Source organism: Nakaseomyces bracarensis (assembly GCF_045282275.1).
Source record: "Nakaseomyces bracarensis strain CBM3 chromosome Unknown Scaff2_0, whole genome shotgun sequence".
NCBI classification, from domain to species: Eukaryota; Fungi; Ascomycota; class Saccharomycetes; order Saccharomycetales; family Saccharomycetaceae; genus Nakaseomyces; species Nakaseomyces bracarensis.
The window spans coordinates 249,613-273,592 of NW_027263961.1; the positions used below are offsets into that span (position 1 = coordinate 249,613).

At 36.6% G+C, this 23,980-nt stretch overlaps 11 protein-coding genes across 11 annotated transcripts; 7 read left to right on the forward strand and 4 right to left on the reverse strand.

Annotated features, from left to right (window-relative positions):
• Positions 1-568: 568 nt before the first annotated feature.
• RRN6 (Rrn6p) lies at positions 569-3,280 on the forward strand (the record flags this gene model as incomplete). The annotated part of the gene is made up of 1 exon (XM_071050408.1): positions 569-3,280. The coding sequence occupies one exon, from the start codon at positions 569-571 to the stop codon at positions 3,278-3,280; it is 2,712 nt and encodes a 903-aa protein (XP_070908654.1).
• A 993-nt stretch (positions 3,281-4,273) lies between these two features.
• RNJ42_00239 (putative family 17 glucosidase SCW11) lies at positions 4,274-5,746 on the forward strand (the record flags this gene model as incomplete). The annotated part of the gene is made up of 1 exon (XM_071050409.1): positions 4,274-5,746. The coding sequence occupies one exon, from the start codon at positions 4,274-4,276 to the stop codon at positions 5,744-5,746; it is 1,473 nt and encodes a 490-aa protein (XP_070908655.1).
• A 427-nt stretch (positions 5,747-6,173) lies between these two features.
• Positions 6,174-6,518, reverse strand: CGR1 (Cgr1p; the record flags this gene model as incomplete). Its single annotated transcript, XM_071050410.1, has 1 exon — positions 6,174-6,518. The coding sequence occupies one exon, from the start codon at positions 6,516-6,518 to the stop codon at positions 6,174-6,176; it is 345 nt and encodes a 114-aa protein (XP_070908656.1).
• Positions 6,519-6,773: 255 nt separating this feature from the next.
• Positions 6,774-9,242, forward strand: CCM1 (Ccm1p; the record flags this gene model as incomplete). Its single annotated transcript, XM_071050411.1, has 1 exon — positions 6,774-9,242. One exon carries the CDS (start codon positions 6,774-6,776, stop codon positions 9,240-9,242), a length of 2,469 nt encoding a protein of 822 aa, XP_070908657.1.
• Positions 9,243-9,577: 335 nt separating this feature from the next.
• On the reverse strand, positions 9,578-10,747 carry GPC1 (glycerophosphocholine acyltransferase; the record flags this gene model as incomplete). Its single annotated transcript, XM_071050412.1, has 1 exon — positions 9,578-10,747. One exon carries the CDS (start codon positions 10,745-10,747, stop codon positions 9,578-9,580), a length of 1,170 nt encoding a protein of 389 aa, XP_070908658.1.
• A 380-nt stretch (positions 10,748-11,127) lies between these two features.
• Positions 11,128-11,685, forward strand: NAT2 (Nat2p; the record flags this gene model as incomplete). The annotated part of the gene is made up of 1 exon (XM_071050413.1): positions 11,128-11,685. One exon carries the CDS (start codon positions 11,128-11,130, stop codon positions 11,683-11,685), a length of 558 nt encoding a protein of 185 aa, XP_070908659.1.
• Positions 11,686-12,583: 898 nt separating this feature from the next.
• Positions 12,584-12,913, forward strand: RNJ42_00244 (Life-span regulatory factor; the record flags this gene model as incomplete). The annotated part of the gene is made up of 1 exon (XM_071050414.1): positions 12,584-12,913. One exon carries the CDS (start codon positions 12,584-12,586, stop codon positions 12,911-12,913), a length of 330 nt encoding a protein of 109 aa, XP_070908660.1.
• A 540-nt stretch (positions 12,914-13,453) lies between these two features.
• On the reverse strand, positions 13,454-15,538 carry ENP2 (ribosome biosynthesis protein ENP2; the record flags this gene model as incomplete). The annotated part of the gene is made up of 1 exon (XM_071050415.1): positions 13,454-15,538. One exon carries the CDS (start codon positions 15,536-15,538, stop codon positions 13,454-13,456), a length of 2,085 nt encoding a protein of 694 aa, XP_070908661.1.
• Positions 15,539-17,653: 2,115 nt separating this feature from the next.
• RNJ42_00246 (SRP1/TIP1 family protein) lies at positions 17,654-19,360 on the forward strand (the record flags this gene model as incomplete). Its single annotated transcript, XM_071050416.1, has 1 exon — positions 17,654-19,360. The coding sequence occupies one exon, from the start codon at positions 17,654-17,656 to the stop codon at positions 19,358-19,360; it is 1,707 nt and encodes a 568-aa protein (XP_070908662.1).
• Positions 19,361-20,125: 765 nt separating this feature from the next.
• RSR1 (Ras family GTPase RSR1) lies at positions 20,126-21,130 on the reverse strand (the record flags this gene model as incomplete). Its single annotated transcript, XM_071050417.1, has 1 exon — positions 20,126-21,130. The coding sequence occupies one exon, from the start codon at positions 21,128-21,130 to the stop codon at positions 20,126-20,128; it is 1,005 nt and encodes a 334-aa protein (XP_070908663.1).
• Positions 21,131-22,420: 1,290 nt separating this feature from the next.
• Positions 22,421-23,917, forward strand: CYS4 (cystathionine beta-synthase CYS4; the record flags this gene model as incomplete). Its single annotated transcript, XM_071050418.1, has 1 exon — positions 22,421-23,917. One exon carries the CDS (start codon positions 22,421-22,423, stop codon positions 23,915-23,917), a length of 1,497 nt encoding a protein of 498 aa, XP_070908664.1.
• Between the last annotated feature and the right edge of the window lie 63 nt (positions 23,918-23,980).

Genomic DNA, 23,980 nt, shown 5'->3' on the forward strand with positions numbered 1-23,980 from the left:
GTTAATCAGTATGTGTATTTTTCACATGTTTATTAATACACTAATCACTAAATATAGATAGAAAGACCATCCACCAATAGAAAGTTCACATAATAAAAGTTTATGTAATCAGTAGTACAACCCATACAAGGAGCAAGGATTGTTAATTTATCACTCAATTCTAACTCGTTAGATGCTAGAACAGCCAATGAAGAAAGGATGGGAGGATATTTTACGATCTAGTGAAGATAAAGACACGGGAGAAGTTTCTAAAGCATACAAACACGCCTCGAGCAATCCAATGATAATAACGTAATAGCGACATATAAGTCCCTTCACAGTAGAAACTATGACTTCTTATATATTCTTGGTTCCATTTCAGGTTGTCAAACGGGTTCGGCTATGGCAAGCTAAAAAAAAAAGAAATTTTTCTTCCACCTGAAAAATTCTTGTAAATAATATATAAAATCAAGTTTTGCGATGAGCATATGTTTATTATGGCACGCTAGTTGGGTATTGAACTCAGCAGTACTTACATCTAACCTTTTAAGAAAGGTAAAGGATTGATAGGAAACTGAAAGGAGTGGTTATGGATACGCGGAAGGTTCCTGGAAGCCGACCGATTGGTGCACAATTAGGTATAGGAATACAGAGTCCGCATTTATACGTTCCGAAGGATAGGACTTATACAGAAGATTATGACTCTGATGGGGATGAGGTGAGGAAACGGAACAGGTGGCTGTCTAGTGTAGATGATGCAATTCCTAAGGACATCCTAGATGTCAAGGTAGTCTGGAATGAGCCTGTCAATCTATCTGAGGGTTCGAAAATTATGAGTAGAGAAATTGTTGATGATGAAGATTTAGTGGATGATGATCTTATCTCTGATACGGATGAATCTGATGAATCTGATGATGATGCCGAGCTAAGGAAACATTTGGGGTGGGATAAGCTTGAAGCAACTGTGCCTAAGAAGTTAGAGGTTTATCCTAAACTGAATGTTAAAGAAGGAGTTGATCCAGCTTATGCAGCTAACATTAGAGAGAATTCTGTAGTTGCAGAATATGTTCCGACACAAATTATGGACAAACTCATTAATGAAACTCGTACAAAGGATGATTTTGATGAAGAAGACGATACATTATTCACAACAGTTGATCCAAACTGCGACTCACTGCTAACGATAGGCAAAGTGCTAACTAAGGCTGATATAAGGAATAATCTTGATGAAAGGACTCTGGTGGCCTACCGCCAACCCACACTGCGGTCTTCGTTAATAATTGCCAGTATGGAAAAATGCGACATCAAGGTTAAGGACCAAAAGGGGCACGATGAGAAACTCGAGATATATAAACCCACGCATCGGAAGTACCGCTCTTTACGATTTAATCTAAAATCTAATATCAAATCTATTAAATTTGCCAAACTATCCGAAGCTATTGGCAGTTTTTCTGATATGATTGGGATACTCACGGATAATGCATTTCATGTAATTAAACTAAACAACTTTGATTCAAGGATGAGAGAAATTACATATACTCATTTTGAACCATTGACATTTCATGAAATAGGGGATTTTGCCATTGCCGATTTTGATTTCAATCCTTGGGATTCAAACGAAGTAGCTATTATTGACATCAAAGGGAACTGGTCTGTAGTAAAAATCCCAAAAGTAATGAAAAATTCCACAAATATGAATACCTTAAAATTGACAGTGAAAAGATACCATAATGGTTCTATTTTTGATATCGAGGAATTGTCTAACTGGAAACGTATTAGGTGGTCAAATCATTTTACAAGGTTATTAGTTATGAATGAGGCTCGTCTGATAGAACTTGATTTTAAGCAGAATTGGCAACAAGAAATCATACAGGCGAAGACATGGTCCAAAATTAGGGATGTCGCTGATTTGAATGATAGATTCAAATTGATCTTGACCTCTAGAGAGTTAATTGTAACAGCTACAAACTCCTTATCAGCAGAAAAAAATGGCACTAGCATTAGGAGAGAGGTATCGTGGTTGCATAATATAAGCCAAGATGATGCAACATTACGATGCAGAGTACAAAAATATCACTTTAACAAGAAAAGCATTTTTTTTGTATATATCTTCTCCAAAAGACACACTGTAATTTATTTGCACGGTTTCTCTATAAACGATGAAGACAGCATACAATCATTCGGTGTTTCAAAATTATTAAAAGTACCAAATATTTCTAAGATTAGCTCAATTGACATAGAAACTGTTGAATCAAGTGATTATTACCATGACAACTCAGATCTGAACAACATTACAACGACTGCCCTAGTGTTTGATGAAGAGAAAAATAATGTTTACAATCTCTGTCTCTCGAATGCAGCTAATTATATGAGTAGAGACACTAGTTTCTCCATAGCAGAATCTGAATTGAAATCGCTGGTTAGATTGCCAAGTAAAGGAATGCAAAACTTAATGAAGAAAGTTAATCAAAAATATCATGAAATATTTCTGAAATATAATAATACTGGTAACTCAGAGGAGGAGAAACTACAGGAGTTTGGTTATGAATTATCTAATAAACTAAATGAGGTCATAGAACGATTAGATTCGGAAAATGTTGCCGGTGGTGTCGCAATCGAGAGTATAATTGCTGGACTTCCGGTATCTGAGGAATTCGATGAGCTGGAATCATTCCTAGAGCAATTCTTTGAACATTACGGAGAGCTTGGTATTAAATTTTCTGATATCGGTGTGATGATGGGGCAAATATTACATGAAACCATACCTTCCATCGATATATTCTTCAACAAACTTCTACAATGCTGGTCCGTTGTAGAATTGAGTGAGTTACAAAGTGGCATAGAAGCGCTAACAAAAGAAGTAGTCAATATACTCATATGGAAATATCTTAGATACTACAAAAACAATGATATAGATGAGCTGGTAAAGACAAATTATGAGAAATTGAATACAGAGTACCAATCCATTGTTGATCAATGGGCTGTTACAGACGATGAGCTTATGGACGGGCTGGGTGACAGCCATGCAGATCTACAAAGTATATCTTCATTACCAAAGCAATTTTCCCAATACCAGGAGAGCCAGTCTCAAAAACCTCTAATTAGATCATCTGAGCGGAAAGCGGGTGCCTCTAGAATGCGGTCGAGTCAATTAACTCAACGGTCTTCTCAATCAACAACGCTTCCTACAAGTATGAGTCCCGCATTCAGCTTGATGAATTCCCAACCACCAAGCTTAGCTAGTCTATCACAGTCCCAAAAGGGGAAACGTAAGAAACGTAGGGTTGGCGGGTTTGGATAGAGCCTGCATCTTCATTCATCTATTATGAACTTTATTTTTAGATTTATAGATACATCGCATTGCATGAAAATAAATAATTCAAAAAACAAAACAAACGTAAATATAAATATTTAAAATCAATAATATGAACAATAAAAAATATAAACACAAGTACAGTTTATTTATGGTACGTTCAGTTACACGTTTCTGTCGAGAAGTAATCCTTACTTTCCCTTTTAGGATACAAAACCGACGAATGATTACTGATCAACACAAGCTAATTTATCTCTCCTCCACAAAAGGAAAACATAACACTAGTACAATTGACACTTGATAATAAATAGATAAACTACCACCAAATCCATATATATTAAACTAATTAAAAACCCAGCCGTTCTACTTATAATGTTATACGATAACCAGCAATTTTATTTTTTTTCCAAAATTCTTCCTTAGAAAACACCGCACAATATCGTACTAAGTAAAATTTGCGCTGGGCTAAAGCTGGTTCGGGCAAAATGCTGGTTAAGCGCGGGGCCGACCTATGGATTTTATAAATATTAATTACCAGTGTTAATTTATAAGGTCATATATTATTAAAGCTAAGCTGTATTTATTTGTTTATTTGTTTATTTGTTTTTAATTGAACATAAACAAATAAACAAACGCCAAGAATTAGACTTGAAAGATAAACAACAACAATAGTAACACCATTTTATTTCTATCCAGTTTGATTATTAGCTTGCGATGAACCAGTTGAAAGAATAAATAATAACAAAACGGGAGTCATAACAAGTTAAATAAGCTTTTCGTTTTTATGGAATAAAAAAAAATTAATTTTATATAAAGGAACGATGAGCTGTTCAATAATCTGATATTCCATTCCATTTTTATTTAAGTCTTAATAATGTAGAATAACTACATCAAATAATAATAACTTCATAGAGTAATATAATATAAGCTCAATATTATATTAATCAACATACTATAAAAAAATAAAAAACTGAATTAATAATGCTTTCGCTGATACAAAGTTTCTTATTTGCCCTTTTCCTGGTGCAGGTCAACGGTATACCTCTTTTTTATAAGAGAGAGATTGTTACTAGGATGCATACTGCTAGTACAACAAACACAGTTACTGATTTCTATTCCACAACTACTGAAGTAGTCTTAGCTCCAACCGTCCAGTTTATTATCAGTGGTGACGCTACTTTCACAACAACTCTTGTGCCAGAAGGAGGTGACCCTAATGTCCAACCAACTACTACTATTACATCCGTGATTCAAGTTAAAAGAGTTTTACCTACTGCTGCCCCATCTGAGGATTCAAATACACAGAATGTCGACACCACCACCACCTCTTCTCCTGCCGATGCCGCTGCTGACACACAGGTGACTACCACAAACCCAACAGATACTCCAGCACCAACAACCACTCTTTCCCCAACTACTAGTAAAACTTCTTCCATAATCTTTGCCAGTGAAGTCGTAGGAATTGAAAATGTTGAGGCCAACCAAAGTGAACAACAACAAAATGAACAACAGCATGTCCACAAAGCTGGTCAAGTGTCTACTCCAGTTGTCGATATTCAAACTACATACACCTCCACCCCAGCCACTACCACCAATGATGCTCAGACTACACAAACGACAGATTCTAGTAGCGATAGTACTAGCACAGGAGCTATTACATTAATTCCAAATGCCATGGCATACTCTCCATATAACAACGACGGTTCCTGTAAGACTGCTGAACAAGTTTTGCCTGATTTACAATTGCTCAAGTCAAAGGGCATCAACCAAATTCGTATGTATGGTACTGACTGTAACTCCCTACAAACCGTTCTTCCACAAGCCAAGTCGTTAGGAATTTCTGTTAACCAAGGTCTATGGATTACCAGTGCAGGTGTTAACTCCATCGATATCCCAGTACAGCAATTAATTAGTTACGGTCAAACTAACGGTTGGGATGTATTTGCTTATATTACCATTGGTAACGAAGCTGTTATTTCAAACTACTGTTCTGTGAGTGACTTGATCTCAAAGATTGGCTCCGTTAAGTCCCAATTACAAGCCGCCGGTTACACAGGTCAATTAACTACTAGTGAGCCTCCTGTTACTTTCGAAGAGCACCCAGAGTTGTGCACATCCTCTGGTATTGACTTCGTTGGTATCAATCCTCACGCATACTTTGATGTTAACTCAAATGCAGAAAGTGCTGGTTCTTTTGTCAAGGGCCAAATTGAACTAATCCAACAAGTCTGTGGTACAGGTAATGTCGTTGTTACAGAAACAGGTTATCCATCAGCTGGTATCCAAAATGGTGGTAACATACCATCCAAAGCAAACCAATTATTAGCCATCCAAAAGATTCTAGAGGCTACAAACCAACAGGTCACACTATTAGCTTGTTTCGATGATTATTGGAAGGCTCCAGGTCCATATGGTATTGAACAACATTTCGGTATCTTGGATAACTTGCCATAGTTTAGCAAATTTTCAAATTATTTTGCATCTATATGCAAATAATACAAAGAAACCTGAGACAATATTCCAATACCATTAAAATAATTATCAAAAAACAACAATAACAACTTAATGATAGAAACAAGCATAATAACCTGCATCGATGGATTATAATCATCATAAATCCAGACTATTTTAACGAAATAATAGTCAAAGAAATACGAAGAGATGTATTTCTTTTTTTGTAAAATATATCTTTTTTTTTTAGTTTTCCATATATCCTTAATTAAATTTAACGTTACCTTAATATTTTAATATTTTTATTATTATTATTATACAGTATTTGTTTGTGAACAAAATAAAATAGTAGAAAGAAAAAAAAACTAACTCTCTTTAAGAGAGTAGGATTAAATGCAATTTGTAATTAAGTGGATTTTTTTATTATTGTCTAACGTTCCTTCAAGGCCTTGTTTCTCTTCTCACGTCTTCTCATTCTCTCAACCTTCTTAGCATGCATCTTAGCAGCTAGTCTTTCATAACGCTCCTTCTCTTCCTTCTTCTCACGTCTGATCTTTAAGTTCTCAACACGTTGTCTCTTCAATTCATCCTTCTCGTCTTTCAAAGCTTGCAACCTCTCCTTATACTGTTTCTCCTCTAACCTCTTCTGCTTTTTAAGCTCCCATGAGGTCAACTTCTTATTCTTAACAACACGACTCCCCACACGGAAAGGCTCCTTCTCCTGCTTCCAAACACGTCCACTTACAATCTTACCCTTGACTTCCTCTTCAACCATTGTATATGACTACTATTTCTTACTTATATGAGCTTAACGAATGGAATATATAGAGCTTCATCAATATTTAAAGACTACCACTATATTTAAATAATTTCAAAAAATTTTCCAGCTCATCGCAAAAAATTGAAAAATTTCGGGCCACTGAAAAAAAATAAAATAATCACAAGCTCATTTCATGCATATGAATAGCACCATACAAGAGGTGGAAACTTATAACGAGAGGCTAGTTGGAGGACAAGAATAGTAAGCACAATGCGTACACGGTTGAAGGTACGGATCCCGCCTGGTTGCAGGTCTGTCTATGTTCCGCGTAAGCGGATGAAGATCGATATTAGGAAGAAAGCACCTGAACAAAAGAAAGATGTTCTGGACTTTGATATACGGGGTATAGATGATTCTAAAGTGTTGGAAATGAAAGTGAAGCAATTACATGAGTTTACGAAGAATTTGAAGGCTGAGATACGGAGGAAGGATGCTGAAGTTCGTTTACAGAATAAGGAGGACGGTTCTGATGTCGATACTGTTTTTGCAGGACTAGCTACGAAAGATGACCATACTGTAGCACAGATTGATGACGGTTTGACTAGTAAACTTATGGAGAATACCATTGAGCAGATCATTGATAATGTACTACCGAAATCTATACAGGAACGCATTAATGACAAGACGACCATACTTAGGGCCCTGGTAAAGAGTTCTGTAGACTCAGAGATAAACAGTAATATAATAATTGACAGGGTATGGAATTCGCAAAAGAGGCTACAAGAGATCCCGATAGAGGATATCAATACATTTCTGAAGAAGAATAATAGGCATCTATCCTTTGAGAGTATTGAGAAACTGGATAATATGCTGTTGGAAACAGTCGATAACGATATCACCAAATTCTCCTTCAATATGTATTTAAGTTTGTTCTCAAGTTTGGCTAAACTAAAACCTACTCCGGTAGATAACTTCAAGGATGATGCTGTGGTTCAAAAGTTGATGTCAATTCTAGACAGATATGATAGTAATTTGAAATCAGCGAACGCCTATGTATGGACAGAGAAAAGGGCTAATATAATTCTCTCATTTTGTATTAACTATACGATCAAGTTGTCGAATTTTGAAGCAACTGATTATTTTGTGTCGAAGTTCAAAAATGACTATGAATTAATGCCTGATAAACAAAATCTTACTAGTATCATTCATTTTTATTCCAAGTTAGGCTTGAAGGATAAAGCTTGGGATACATTTGATACTATGAAGTTTTTGTCTCAGGCGCATGCTCCCGATACTCGCACTTACAACAGTGTCCTCTTGCTCTGTAAACAGGACCAAAACTTCAGGAAAGCTATAGATCTCTATCATGAAATGGTAGACAAGAAAGTACCTATGGACCGGAAAACATTTGCTATATTAATACACACCTTGGCAGTTTCAAGTAGAGATTCTATAACTAGTGAAGGGAAAGCCGAGTCTTTAAGATTATTAGGATGGAAGCTGGTCCACGAACTTGTCACTACTATCAATAAAGATTATAGCTCCAACACTGAGCTTCTAATTTCGATGTTATCTTTAGCAGCCTATGATGGGGATGTTGGTATGGCTCGAGCTCTATATTACCATATTTACAAGTCGAAAGCGGATAGACTTTACTCAAGAATGACACCTGAAGAGAGAGACCATGCCTCAGCTAAGGTTATTTTCCAAGAAATACTCGACCCGAAGATTCTGAATTATTTGTTGCTTGCTTATTCGAAAGTAGATAGGTCTCGGCTGCCCATGATATTAGCTACAGAGGAAGGCTCTGCTCTGAGGAGGAATATTATTAATGCAACAGACTTTGGTACCCAATCCCTAGAAACATCACAATTAACCCTGGTAAACAAAAATAAGCTGCCATTTCTCCCATTTTCTGAGCTTACACAAGATTGGCAAATAGTTGCAGAATCCCGAGCTATGTGGGCTTTTAATTTAGAGTACGGTGGTAATACTGACTTGAACTTTAACTCAAATCTGATTACAAACGCTGCTCTTTATAGAAATGAAACTGAAGACAAGAACTTGTTTAAATTAAAAATAATGGAAGATTTGGTTAGATGGAAGTCAGAAAACCTTAACAACCAAATCTTGAATAGTATCACAATGCAAACATTTCTAACAATTCCCTTGAAATTACTTAATAAGGCTGAATTTTTTGCTAGGCTAAATTCCTTTACGTTTCAACAACAAGATCTAGACCTCATGGTTAGTAAATTTTACGAATCAGAACACGATAGTGAAGAGTTTAGTGACTGTGTCAAGTATTTTGAAAGTTTAAAGAGAAAAATAATTATGACCAACAGCCATTATGATCTAATTATGAAAGCTGCGACCATTTTCAAAGATACAGAACTAGCCAACCAGGTTTGGAAAGACAGAGGTTTGTACCGTAAGACATTGAACTTTAGTAAATTACCGGCTAAGTTAAGAATTGAAAGTGATGCTAAGTTTGCTCAACTTATGGTGGAATTTTTTACTTCTCTGAGACAATATTCTGAAGCTCTTGCTGTAGTATTATCTTCCCAAAACTACATTAGATGGGAATACCAAATGGTAAAACAACTACATAAAGGTCTTATTGAAACCGAGGACATCATTAATATTGAAAAACTACTTGATGTTGTCAATAAGAAGAGAGGTTCTAAAAAAGCTATTGATATTATTAATGAACAAATTAACGAATTACAACTCTCATGATAGATTGGGAGAGTTACTTATCGAAGCAATGTCAAATTAGCCGATAATAGAGCTAATAATAAATGTATATAGTTAGGCGTTGACTACTAAAGATAATCATCTCCTCCTGAAATAAAAATATATCTAACCCTGTATATAGTTATTAATACTGCATTTTTGTTAAAAGTTATTTTTTAGGTGAATATTATGTAAATATATTAGCTTAATGATACACGTACTTTTTATAAAAAGATTGGCTAAATACAAGCATAATGGAAACATCTAATATGGATTTTTATTCTTCAAATCAAAAATAAATAAATTTTGTAGTGAATATGGATAATTTTAAGAGGTATTTACTCTTCTTTATTTTCAGATTGGTAGGCTTCTAATTCATCTTGTAGAGCCTCCACTTGTGATTTCAATCTGTTAACTTCATTCTGCATACTCTTGCCATAATAGTCAACATAATATGTGGCACCATTGTAAGCAGCACATAAGAATATAGACAACAGGAAGAATTGAGACCAGATTTGATCATATTTGATCCAAATGTTACACAGAAGCATTGTACACAACTGGTACATGTATTGAAGGAAAGTGTATATTATCATTGGCCATGGGGCAGGTAGCTTTACAGCCCAAAAATTTTTGAATTGGTGTGTGGTTAAATAATGGAAACTGGTTTCACGTTCTCCGGCTTCGATCTTCGAGCTTTTCCTCATTGTGATGAAATAATGGTAAAGGACCTGCCATACCAAGTAATAAAGTGATGTATTCACAATATTACTTTTCAGTGAGATAGTGCCCTTTGGATCCATAATCATGGCTCCCGGGAACCTAATAGCCCTATACTGTGGAGTGATTGCTCTATAAATCACAAACATCGAGCATGGAGGGATAATATGGATGAAACAGGAAGTGGTCTTATCGATCATGTGAATCACCAAAGAGTTTCTCCATGTGATTACTGCAAAACTCAAAGAACCAAATGTGAGTGCAAAACAAGACAAGAACAATACCCTGCTCGCTGGGAATACCCATATATATAGGAGACAAAGAACGTTAACAAAATAACACAAATCGGCCAAAAAGTAGTGGCTCTTACTTTTGTAGTAAGTGTAGAACCTTATCGGAATCAAGATGCAGAACATCACAGTGTAATAGATGTGGAAGTACTCCGGGAACCCTCCCATTAGGTATCCAATAAAGAAGATGTTGAACAAAGTGAACGGATAGAACAGTTTCTCCAACCTCGAAGTCTCGTGGAAGATATTGTTCAAGGGCCCGTCCAACTTCTTTAACTTCTCCACTAGACGGTCCTTATTCTTCGATATCAATTTGCCACGCCCATCACGCAGCTTATCCTTGGCCTTCTGCCACGTCTTCCTATAGTCATAGCTGTTTAAAGTTGGAAACTCAGTATACCCCTTCTTTGATGCAATAGGGTCAAGTAACTCAACCAAGTTACCGAGCCAAATCGACTCTGACTCATGTATCTCGTCTTCCCATTCTCTGGTAGACATGTTTTATATTGTTATATTTGTCGTATTGTTTTAGCTTATATGTTGTATCTCTTAACTATCTGCAGCTGTTCATCTATATGTAGTCGTATAAACCGTTTGTTTGTATCGCCGAAGACCGTCAAGGGGTTTTAGTCACTTGTCGGGTTTTCCGCATAGGATAGGACCATTGGCAAGAGAACACAGGCTAATGAATGGGATGATGGGTCGCCTAATGGATCATTTATATAAAAAAAAGGGACCCTGAAATCCTTTAAATCATTATTTTCTGCTTTACAAAAAAAATTTTTTTCTTTTGGCTTAGCTTATTAATTAGATATATAAGTAAGATTCTCTTGGAAAAGGTGTTTCGGGAAGAAAATAAAAGAATAGAAGTGCAAAAGATGTTCCGTGCAATTACAGCTATATTTCCTCGGCCGCTTTCGATGGCTACTCGTCGTGTGTCTGTTATGGGCACGAGACGCACTGCCGCCACTGCAGTATCTAAGGGCAACACGAAGGGTATCAAGGCGCTTATGAAGAAGTATGGTCCGTCGGCGTTGATCGTGTACATAGGTCTTATGGCAATTGACCTTCCATTATGTTATCTAGCTGTGCACTCTGTTGGTAACGAGAACATGTCTTTATATTTGAACAAGTGTAAGCGTGTTTTCGGTTACGGTGTCTCTGATGCAGAGGTCAGGGACGAGGTTCGCCGCAAGGCACAACAAGCCGATTCTCTGGAACGCTCAGCTACAGATTGGTGGAGCCAATTTAAGAACTCGTACTTGCTCAGAGAGCTGATTTTGGCTTACGGCCTACATAAAGCCCTCATAGTGGTCAGAATACCACTAACTGCTGCAATTACACCTTATGCAGCCAGGATATTTACCAAGTACGGACTGGTGAAAGGCAATTTCCTAAAGACAATGGCTGATGATGCAAAAATACGCTACAAATAACGAAAGAGAAGAATTAAAAAAAGGTATTCATGTATATATAGTTTATTTTTACACTTTTTTTTTGCTTTTTGTTTTTTCTTAACTTCAACAATAGAAGAATTCCATCCTCCAGTAACCAAAGAAATTGATTTCCCATCCACCCCCTCCACCAAGCCTCTCTCTCTCTCTTTCTCCTATTAACTTACGGTATCTCATCAGTTCCCCAGTTATTGAATATTGTTCCAGAACTTTAAAAGGCGTAAATCATTGAAATGACCTTAATGCGTGAAAAAAAAAATTAATATTGAAAAAAAAAAAATTTCCTCGATAACATGCTGTCAATTGGACAACACTAGGGAAAAAAAAGCAATTAACCTTCTCGAAACTTATTTTTAGCAGATGTCATTATGGGTGCTACATTTTTTTTATTGCTCAACCTATTTTTGATCTATAGTAAGGGGAGGCTTTCATTTTAAAATTAAAATTATACGAAAAAAAAAACCTAAAAATATTTTTTAACTAGGCAGAAACTAGGGGTTGAAGAGGTATTATCTGATATTCTAGGACAAAGAGATTAACTCTATTTCGTAGACCCTTAATTGATGATGGAAAGGAAACCCTAAAATCTGACAATGTTACGAAATAGGTAAACCAATTTTGATCCCGATTTACTTATGGAAAGGCATGAAATGAAAGCCACATAATGTGGAAGGTAAGAAAATAAAATATTTTAAGTAATATAAAAAGGAACTAATATCTTACCAAATAATATCTGGGGAAAAGACTTTTGCTCAGAAGAGACTATATTATAGAAATAACATTTAATATTTCACCATTAATTTGATTGAGAAAAAAAAAAATAAATTTAAGGGATTGACCAAAAAATATAGAGATTACAGATATTAAAAAAACAATAAAAATGGCTGCATTTAATGATTATTGTATTGTCTGTGAAAAGCTACTTGATGGTCCAGATATCTACTGCTCTGATGCTTGTAGGCAAAGAGATACTGTCGGTAAAGTACGAGCACTTACTGAACCGTTACTAAAATCACCATTGATTCCTGCCCAAAAAGATGAACCTAGTGAATTAGATGAACTTAATTTGCCTGTATGTGAAACATTAGTAGTCCCCCGTCATATGGGCCACTTTGAAGAGTTGTATCCAATGAGTGAAGCTTCTGATGAGCAAACAGCTGCTGACAACTATAAACTATGGTTGGAAAAATACAAACTCTTACTAGGCTAGTTTTCTAATGATCTGATCACTATCCTCTATTTTTTTTGTTTTGGAAAAAAAGGTAGCAAAACACCTAGCCATTGGCATATCCAAATCCGCATTGAAATTTTTATTTTCTGTCATTTAATTGTTGGTTTCATATTTCATTTTTCATTTTTTCATTTTTCATTTATCATTTATCATTTATCATTTATCATTTTCACATTTTTTGGTTTCTAATCACAATTGTTGATTCATTAAATCATTTTTTTTTAGATTCATTTTAACTACCTTTTGGACATTTTTCTCATTTTTGATCAATACCATTTCTATTCTTTTCTTAGATTTATTTAAAAGTATTGTTCATAAACTTATATATTTCAGAACCTATAAATAAAAAATATAAATAGACAAATACAATAAAGTATTTATTTCATATTTATTATTAAGTTCCATGTCACTAGGGTATGGTTTTATTTGAATAATTCAAAATATATTATTCCTCACAAAAAATACAAAAAAAAAAAAATATAACATAAATCGAAATTTTTACATAGAAAAATATAGAATTTACATGCCTCTGAAGACATTTTTACTAGCCCTTCTTCTTCCTTCATATCTAGGTTTGGATCTACCATTATCTATCTTTGACTCTTCACCATCACTGTCACTATCATCCTCTACCTTCCTTGGCTTTTTAGCAGGCTTCTTCTTCTGTGGTACGAATGTTAGCTCAGCTTCACCACGGTGGTTACGACGTAATATTTGAGATTCGTCCTTCCCTTCTTTCTCTTGTTTCTTCATCAGTTTGACCTGTTGTCCGAATGTATCAGCATGTTTTTGGGCATTAACGGATAAACCGGCATCAGACACCTTCATCTCATTTAGGAACTTATCAGACTCCTCCTTGTCTTTCTTTCTACGTTCGATAGCTTTGCGCTGTTTCTCGATCTTCCTCTTCTGAGCATCTGATAATTCCTGCTTTTCTTCCTCTTCTTCACTATCACTCTCACTCTCGCTCTCACTATTTCTTCCATCTCTCATCGCTATTCTTTCTTCATCGGATTCCTCAGCGGCAGTCAATGCTCTGATACGCTTAGCAGCACCTTCATCAGTTTCCTTAGCAGATTTAACTGGGTTCAATTGCTTGTAATCGTAATCATTCTCATCAACCTTAAAGTCCTCGTCTTCAAACATTTCAGCGAAACGGTCATCGGTAAGAATTTTGCTTGCAGCGTTGTCACCACGCTTACTGGAAATCTTTTCAACAAGTGTTTTGTTAACTTTGACTTTAGGTTTGACAACAGCACCCGATGTTCTAATTCTGGATTCTCTTTCTTTCTCAATTCTACGTCTAATTTCTCTTTCTCTTTCATCTTTGTAAGCGTTAGGGTTAGAGATCAGCGATACCTTATCGTACAATTCCGTGTTGATGAAGAAACCATGCATGTAAGCCCTTAGAACCTTGGATCCAACCAAATGGGTTAGGCTTAATTTCTTTACATCATCTCTTGTAATGAATCTGTAATTGGAGTATACAGAATCGCTTGGCTTCTCCTCTAATTCTTCTGTGATGGAGTCTAAGAAAGAACACCATCTTGGAGAAGGACCCAAAGTTGGAATATAATATGTGTGCATAGGGATACCTTCATTGGCTGTGAAGAACATACCGGTACCAGGTACATGCTCGATATCATTGATATCAACACTTGGTTCCATAGATGCATAAGCTTTACCGGAATCCTTATCCCATATTTTCGCAATTCTTTTATCACATGTCAAGATGTTATTACCATTCTCGACACCTACATCATCTAACCAGACAATCTTCTTTATGTCAAACCCATAACCTTGGTCCTTAACCCTATATGGTTCAGATGTACGAAGGTCATATAGGTATGTGTAACCATTAGAAGTACCGCATGCAAAGTTTAGACCATCCTTTCTGAAGCTGGATGTACTTACTTGAAATGGAGCATTATCAATTTCATTTTCTAATACTAGTTTGGCGGCTCTCGACCTAGCTCTTGGATCCCAGAATTCAACCACATTTTCTTCCATTGAAACAGATACTAAACCATTGGTTTCACACATGGTAACATGGTTGACACCCTCAGAGTCTAGTTGAAATGGATTTAAGAAACGTCCTTGTTCTAAATTTAGTCTATAAAGTTCATTGCCACTGGCCCCGACGTACAGGTCACAGTTCACAGGATTGTAAACTAAACTTCTACCGAATTTTGGTATACGTGTGGTGTAGTGCAGACCACCTTTATTCTGGAACTGAATACTCCTGTCGTTTTGTAAGTGAACACTCTTCGTCCAGTCATCAGATAATATCACGAAGTCCACATTTTCAGCATCTGTATGTCTATCAAACTTCATGGATAAGTTAGCAAAATCGTAAACATGGATTTGGGGCTTGTAAGTACCAGTGGCCATAGCAAAGTTACCATCCTTGGTGACCCGTATCTTATTAGACGCTTCGCTGAATTCAAAGTCCTGAACTAGCTCAACCCTGTTCTGGTATTCTAAATCATTCTTCAATGACCTCTTACGCTTCTTAGCAATCCAGTCTGGTAAAGAACGAGACACATTAGTACCAGAAACCTGGTACACAGATATATCATTAGCAGAGGTAGACTTTAAAACCATTATTTTCGTTTCCCTATATGGCTATTATTACCCTTTTACTTCTACAAGAGTACACTTTATCTTATACACCTACACTATTATTATATGCGATGAGCTAGCTCATCGCAAAATTTTTAATTTTTTTTTTTTTCAAAAATTTTTTTTTCTTAAATTTTTCAAAAATATTTTTTCAGTTTTCCATTTTGCACGAGAATTTCTAAGGGCGGGAAAAGTCCTCTTAGAAATCACCGCAGCGAACGTTTAGATATATTCTGAGAGAGCATCCTATCTCATCGCCTATGAAGACATTGGGACTATTAGCAATGACTACAAGTGCAGATATAGAGCTGATTCCAAGGGTAATACTGGGCTCAATGCTTGCTGAAGTTAAAGATGTACTCTATTTGTCTAGTCAATGGACTTGATATTGGCAATATATATGTAACAACTGGATTATATGTCAAGATAGAATTAGTTGTTCATATACAGTCGTGATAGTTGCAATACTATTTATTAGTAACGTTGCTGTAATCTCAAATGCAAAAATTTGATCATCTACTGCAAGCTCTGAAATTATCAACCTATGATACATTTACATAGGGGCTATACAATTTTTATTAAATTTAAGGCAATTGGAAGGTAAGGCAACATCTACTGACATATCAAATCACAAACAAAATAATCATTGCTATTTGATTACTATAACAGGTAATATATACCAAGTCTAATTTTTGCTGATAAAACGTTATGATATTTTATTTTGTTTCTACCAAGACGTAAGAGGTTGTTGATAAAGCCGTCAATATTGTTTTGTGGATGGCACATGAGTACCTTTTGTTATCATATGATGAGACTTCCTTATATACTAGAGTTGCTATTTCTAGGATCTCTTTTTTTTTGTTGTATTATTCATTGGTTTGAAACCTACGAAGAATTTGAGCAGTTATATCTTAATGCTGTTTTTTTTACGTCATTTTTTTTATGAGGATAGTAAACAAACAAAGGTTTCATTGCTAAGTGTGAAAGCAAATTGACGCAAGGCAATAATCAAGTTGAAATGGTTGAAAAGAAAAAACACAATAGTACGGTGTAACAAAAATAGTTTATAAGAATACCTAGTCCCAAAAACTATAAATGCCCGGGGTACCGTTGTGGATTGCAACGTAAAAGAAACGTCGTTTGAATCTACGGGATTTGCTTGAATAAACATTGATATCAAGTAGTAAAAGACGTTAATCCAAATCTCGTTACAGTAGTACTGCCCATTGTTTGGTATTCTTTGACACATCTTTACGAAAGAAGATTTCTCGAGCGTTTGTACGGCATTCTCTTTGGAGGTATACGAACAATGCGACGGAAACTTTATTTTTTCTTTCTTTTTTTTAATCTAGAGCTATGCAATGGCAATGCGGAGCAGGTCTAGTTGCAGGTGGAGGGGCATAGGAGGATGAACAAAGCAAAGATTTATGTTTAGAAATGCTTTTGATAAATAAACTAATACCAACTGCGACGCGTCTTCTTATGCTCCGCATACGAGGTGAGAAAGAATTGGCTTCTCCTAAATTGGTAATCCCACTTGTACCTAAATATTTGATAAGCTTAAACGATTGATTCGAACTTTCTTCGAAGCTTAATCAAATGGTTTTCCAGTCCGGATTCGCTAGGGAACGCATTGTCTTGTTTACCATTCCGTTTACATGGACTTTAACGAATATGAGAAATAGAAGAACTTGGAATTGAAATTGTGCAAACAAAAAAAGAGTAGACTACTATCGAGATGGAAATTTCTGTTACTACATGGTACGATAGTGCTGTTATGAGCTGGGGAGTTGGGGAAAAAAATTATCTCATGTGAATTGCAGAATATATTCATAGACAAAGGACGTATCAATACCGTTTAAAGATCTTCAGATAAGGTAAATGAGGATGGAACTGGAATGCTTGCACAATCCTCAAATGTCAGTTACGAAAAATAGCTAGTAAGATGTTTCATAAATCTTTGAATTCATATTTAAATGCATCATTTGATTAAAAACAGAATATTTTGTTTTCCTTTCTTACTTAAAATTATTCTTTATTTTCTGTTATGTTTAAAAGAAGCAATTCAGGTCTACAAGAAATAATAAAAACAAAAATATGAAGCTATCCAAGAGTTTATTATCTGTATCCTCTGTTCTTGCATTGGTCAGTGCAATTGAGCCAACCACCACTATCGCCCCAACTGATGAGAGAATTAACTTGATTGAATTGAATGTATATATTTCAGATGTTAAGGCACATTTATTTGATTATATTGGGTTCAGAGCCGCTCATCCAGATCAACCTTATCCAGATGCTATGAATAAAGCTGTGCTACTAGGTAATACAGATGATTTAAAGGATATCGCTGGTGTAACAGTTACTATGATGCTTACAGGTGTCCCTTGGTATAGCAGTAGAATTGAACCTGCTATCGAAAGTGCTCTTGCTGCGCAAGGTATTGTCACTGCATACCCACCAACCCTAGTGTCATCTTCCTCAAAACCAACTTCCACTCTACAACCATCTTCTTCTGCATCTCCCTCTTCTGCATCTCCTTCTTCTGCATCTCCTTCTTCTAAGGCTCCTTCTTCTAAGGCTCCAAGTTCTTCATCATCTCCAACTTTAGAAGTTCCTAGTACTTCTTCTACTAAGGCCACTACATCGTCTTCATCCACTGAATCTGCTACAAGTGCTTCGCCATCTACTAAGGCTGTTCCTTCTTCATCTATTGCCCCAAAGGCTTCCTCTCAAGTTCCAGCACCAGCTTCATCTTCTGCTAAAGAATCATCTTCCGTACCATCTTCATCTACTATGGCTACTTCCACGCCATTGCCAAAGGCCTCTTCTGATATTCCAGCACCAGTTGCATCCTCATCTGCTATGGAATCTTCATCTGAGGTAGCTTCAAGTTCTGTCTCTTCTGAATACAGTACCACTGCTGATGCTGTCTCTTATTCCCCAAGCTCAAGCAGTATGGAATCTATCACTAGCTCTATGAGTTCTTCTGCTCTACCAATGTCTGCTAATACTACTCTGATCACTTCCTCCTCCACACCAGTCAACAACGTTACCTCTACACCAATTTATAATAATGGCTCTGTCTCCATGCCAGACCCAATTACAAGAACTGTTATTGATACTGTCGGTGACGTTATTACTGAAGTTATTACTTACTGTCCTGAAACAGATGAACAAGGAAATGTCCATACCAGCTCCTCTACTTACGCTATTGGTACCTCCACGGCTGACAACAACCAAGTAATAACCACTTGTACTGTTGAAGACAATGTTACGAAGACTGTCTTAATCTCTTGTGAAACTGTTACCGACTCCATGGGTAAGCAGAGTACTATCACTGTTACTGAATGTCCAGAATGCAACGCCAAGACTGTCACTGAAACTGAAACTGAACACAAGGGTAAGAACTCAGTTACAGTTACTGAGTCTACTATTGTTTCGAATGGTCAAGTTATCGTTACTTCAATCACTGAAACTGTTACCGTTAAGCTGGAAGGTACTAACACCGTTGCTAGCGATGTAACTAACGCCAAGAGTACTGTTACAACTGTTACTGAAACACATTCCAAGAACATCGAAAGTACCTCCACCACTACAAAGCAGATTATTGAATCTGGTAAGACTTCATTGTCTACCGCTGTTACTTCTAAACAAGGACCAGTTGTTGAAGAACAAGTTTCCGCTTCAGCCAACCCAGGCCACTCTTCAGCTGTCATTTCACAATATACTGGTGGTGCTAACTCCTTGAAATCCCTAGGTAATATTGGTGCTTTGATTTCAGTTATTGCTCTTCTTTTCATTTAAATGTAACTTATAACTCTAAAAAAAGAGTGTTGTTTTATTTTCCACTTTTGTTTGTTCTTATAGTATAGATTTATTTTTCTCTTTCTATAAATCCAAAGGATATGTATTACTTTTCTTTTCATTGTTCTTGTAATATATGCCAAAAAATTGATCTTTCCAAATATTTTAATTTATAGGAGTGTTCCAACTTTAACTAAATTTCTACATAATATATAACTAGAATGTATAATGACATTATTGTATTATTAATTTTGATAACTAGCCACCATTTAGTCTATCATGCAACTTAAAACCTTTCATAGTTTATCTGGGCACATGGCGCAGTTGGTAGCGCGCTTCCCTTGCAAGGAAGAGGTCATCGGTTCGATTCCGGTTGCGTCCATTTTAAATTTTTTTCTTAATTGTTATTGAATATACTTCTTAAAGCATGGTGAGTATCATAGATATTTATAATCAATCATATAATTACAAAAGTCTTTTTATTAAAATCTACAAATATACACAGATTTTTTTTGTCATAAATAACATAGTTAATAATGCAAAGCTAATGAAACAATACAAGCCAATTAAAAGATGAGTTAATATTGATATTTATATATCTGAATATCCATAGCGGCAGTTAATGGATTAAATAGAATAGCACTAGAAAAAATGGGGTCTTTATTTTTCTTGTTATAGTTTTTTGTTGGCGTTTCTTAATGAGATATGGTAGAAAATATAGGTAAGCAATAAATAAGGAAAACAAATACAGGAAAACAAATCAAATTATAATATTACACACGCTTTGCTTTTCTTTTTCTTTTTCTTATCTTTAATTGTTGTAGTCTTAGCTGGAGTCTTCACTGGAGTCTTTGATTTAGCCGGAGTAGATGATCGTTGTTTTGGAGGTGTAGTAGATTGTTTCTTTGTACTGGTGGTAGGCATAGTTTCAGGTTCAGGAGAGGTAGAGACCTGTCTATTTCTCTGGTACTGAGCTGTGGAAGCCATCACTTTTTTACGCAGGTCATCCTGTGACGAGGGTAGTGCTCTGCTGTTACTCCTTCTCGAAGACATCGAAGTATCTGTATTGGTCCTTTGCACAGAGGCGGGCTTTTGCTGATTTGAAGAGATATTAGTAGTACTACTATTATTGTTGTTGATGTTGCTGCTGCTGTTATGGTTACTGTTCCCACTATTACTGTTGTTGGAACCGCTTCTATTGTTTGATGATTTGAGTGGAGATGAGGCCCTATTGTTTGCGGTAGGAGAATTCACAGACTCTATCTCGTTTCTGATAATCTGTCTCACAAGGTCAACAAAGACCTCATCAACATTACTCCTCAGGAGCGCAGAGGTCTCGTAAAATGGCACTTTCCCCCACTGAGAGCTCACGCCAATACCTTCCTCCACGGTAATACGCCTGTCGTCCACCAAGTCTGCTTTATTCCCAACCAGCACCATGGGCACACGTTCAGAGTCCTTAATCCGAAGCACTTGCTCCTTCAACTCCATCAGTTCGCGCAGAGAGTCCCGGTCCGTGACCGAGTACACGAGCAAGAACCCCATCCCGGACTTGATGTACAGCTCCCGCATCGCGGTAAACTGCGCCACACCAGCGGTGTCCAGGATCTCCAGGTCGAAAACCTTGTTGTCTATCTCTATGGTCTTCCTGTAACTGTCCTCAATCGTCGGATCATAAGTGTCCAAGTACACACCTTGCACAAACTGCACAGTCAACGAAGACTTACCTACACCACCAGCACCTAACACCACCAACTTATAGTCGCGCATTTTTTTTTTTCTTACTTATAGATATGTTTATAAACAACAATTCTATATAAGAATACTAAATCCAAGTAACATTACAATACAATACTAGATATAGATATAATATATGATATGATATTAGCTCTTCTCTCTCTCTTTGCCAGGAAAGATTTGCCTACTTTGTCATCTACGCACCTTTCTACGGCCACAGAAAAAAAAGATAAACAAACCACGTCACCCAGCCATCCGCTTAACGTAGCGATGCCTCGGTGTAGTGATATTGATATATTGATATATTGATATATTGATATAGTGATATATTGATATAGTGATATACTACTATATAACTACTATATCACTACAATAATACTATACTATACTATACTATACTATACTATACTATACTATATATCATCTGGGTATGTGGAATTCCATACAGTGTATATGCCGTAGCAGAGCTAAAATTTCCGCATTGGGTAACTCGTACGCTCATCGCTCTTCCCCTCTCCCCTTATTTACATTTACCCGGATACAGTATACAGTGTATTATTATAATAGTGCTATAATATATTATTGTATTATAGTATAGTATTGTTATATAGTATACTGTATTGTAGTATTATAGTATTATATTATAGTATTATAGTATAGTGTAGGGGCAGTACTACATATTATTCTATAGTGGTTATTATAGTACTATAATACAGTATAGTATATTATTGTATTATAGTATAGTATTGTTATATAGTATACTGTATTGTAGTATTATAGTATTATATTATAGTATTATAGTATAGTGTAGGGGCAGTACTACATATTATTCTATAGTGGTTATTATAGTACTATAATACAGTATAGTATAGTATAGTATAGTACTATGATACAGAATATTATAGTATAGTATAATATAGTATAGTGTAATATAGTGTAATACAGTATAGTGTAATAGTAGCACAAGGTGGAGACAAGGTGGCACGGCCGTAGAAAATACCATTTCAACGTTATCACATGCATTTCCGTATAACATTAGCAGCCACAATAAAAAAACTAGCCACAGATTCTCTCCGTACAGAGTGAGGAGCCGTGTGTGAGGGTATGTATGGATATCCGGGTAAGAGCGATAAAAAAATAAAAAAATTTTAGTAGTGTGGGAGTCCCCAGTGTAAGTGCCTTTCGATGCGGAATGGGTTAATATATATATATATATATAGAGAGAGAGAGAGAGCATCTACATATATCTATATCTCCTCTGTCTTTCTAGTTGCCAGCTATAAACTGTAAGAACATTATTATCAAGCACCATTCACAGAAAAGATGGACTCCAGACATAACGTTATTGATTTGGTTGGGAATACCCCACTGATAGAGTTGAAGAAGTTGCCTCCAGTATACGGTATCAAGCCTCGTGTGTTTGCGAAGTTGGAGTTGTATAACCCTGGTGGGTCTATCAAGGATCGTATTGCCAAGAGTATGATCGAGGATGCTGAAAAGACAGGTCTTATTCACCCTTCGAGGTCTACTTTGATCGAGCCTACATCCGGTAACACAGGTATCGGTCTTGCTCTGATCGGTGCTATCAAGGGGTACCGTACCATCATCACTCTGCCAGAGAAGATGTCCAACGAGAAGGTTAGTGTCCTGAAGGCTCTAGGCGCTGAGATTATCAGAACTCCAACTGAGGCCGCCTGGGACTCTCCAGAGTCGCATATCGGTGTCGCTCGTAAGTTAGAGAAGGAGATCCCAGGTGCTATTATCCTAGATCAGTACAACAACATGAAGAACCCAGAGGCCCACTACCACGGTACTGGTCGCGAGATCCAAGAACAGCTAGCTGACTTGCATTTGTTCGAGAAGTTGAACGCCGTTGTCGCTGGTGCTGGTACTGGTGGTACCATCTCCGGTATCTCCAAGTACTTGAAGGAACAAGACGCTGAGATCAAGATTGTAGGTGCTGACCCTGTCGGTTCCATTCTTGCTGTCCCTGAGACCCTAAACAAGACCGATGTCACTTCTTACAAGGTCGAAGGTATCGGTTACGATTTCATCCCAGAAGTTCTAGACAGAAAGCTGGTCGACGTGTGGTACAAGACCGAAGATAAGGATGCTTTCAAGTACGCAAGACAACTGATCTCCAACGAAGGTGTCCTAATCGGTGGCTCCTCCGGTTCTGCCTTCACCGCTTTGGTCAAGTACTGTGAAGACCACCCAGAATTGACCGAAGACGACGTTCTGGTCGCTATCTTCCCAGATTCTATCAGATCTTACTTGACCAAGTTCGTCGACGACGAATGGTTGAAGAGCAACAACCTATGGGATGACGAAATCTTGAAGCGTGTTGACTTCGATGAAAAGAAGAAGCCTGTCTCCGACGACGTCTTCAAGGGTGCTACCGTACAAGACTTGAAGTTGAAGCCTGTTGTCGCTGTTAAGGACAACGCCATTGTCTCCGATGTCATCAGTATCCTAAGAGACAACGCCTTCGACCAGTTGCCAGTCTTGACCCAAGACGGTAAGCTAACCGGTTTGGTTACTTTGTCTCAATTGCTAAAGAAATTATCAACAGGTAAGGCTTCCCGTACTGACACTATAAAGGGTATGTACTTGGACTTCAAGAAGCTAAATAACTTCGACGAGGTCTCCTCTTACAACGACAACAAATCCGGTAAGAAGAAGTTCGCCAACTTCACCGCTGATTCCAAGCTTGCTGATTTGAACAAGTTCTTCGAGAAGAACTCCAGTGCCGTCATCACCGATGGATTGAAGCCAATCCATATTGTTACCAAGATGGACTTGTTGACTTACTTGGCATAAAACTAAAGAAAAGGATTCAAATATATCATCATAATAAAACCAAAAAAAAAATAAATGGAAATA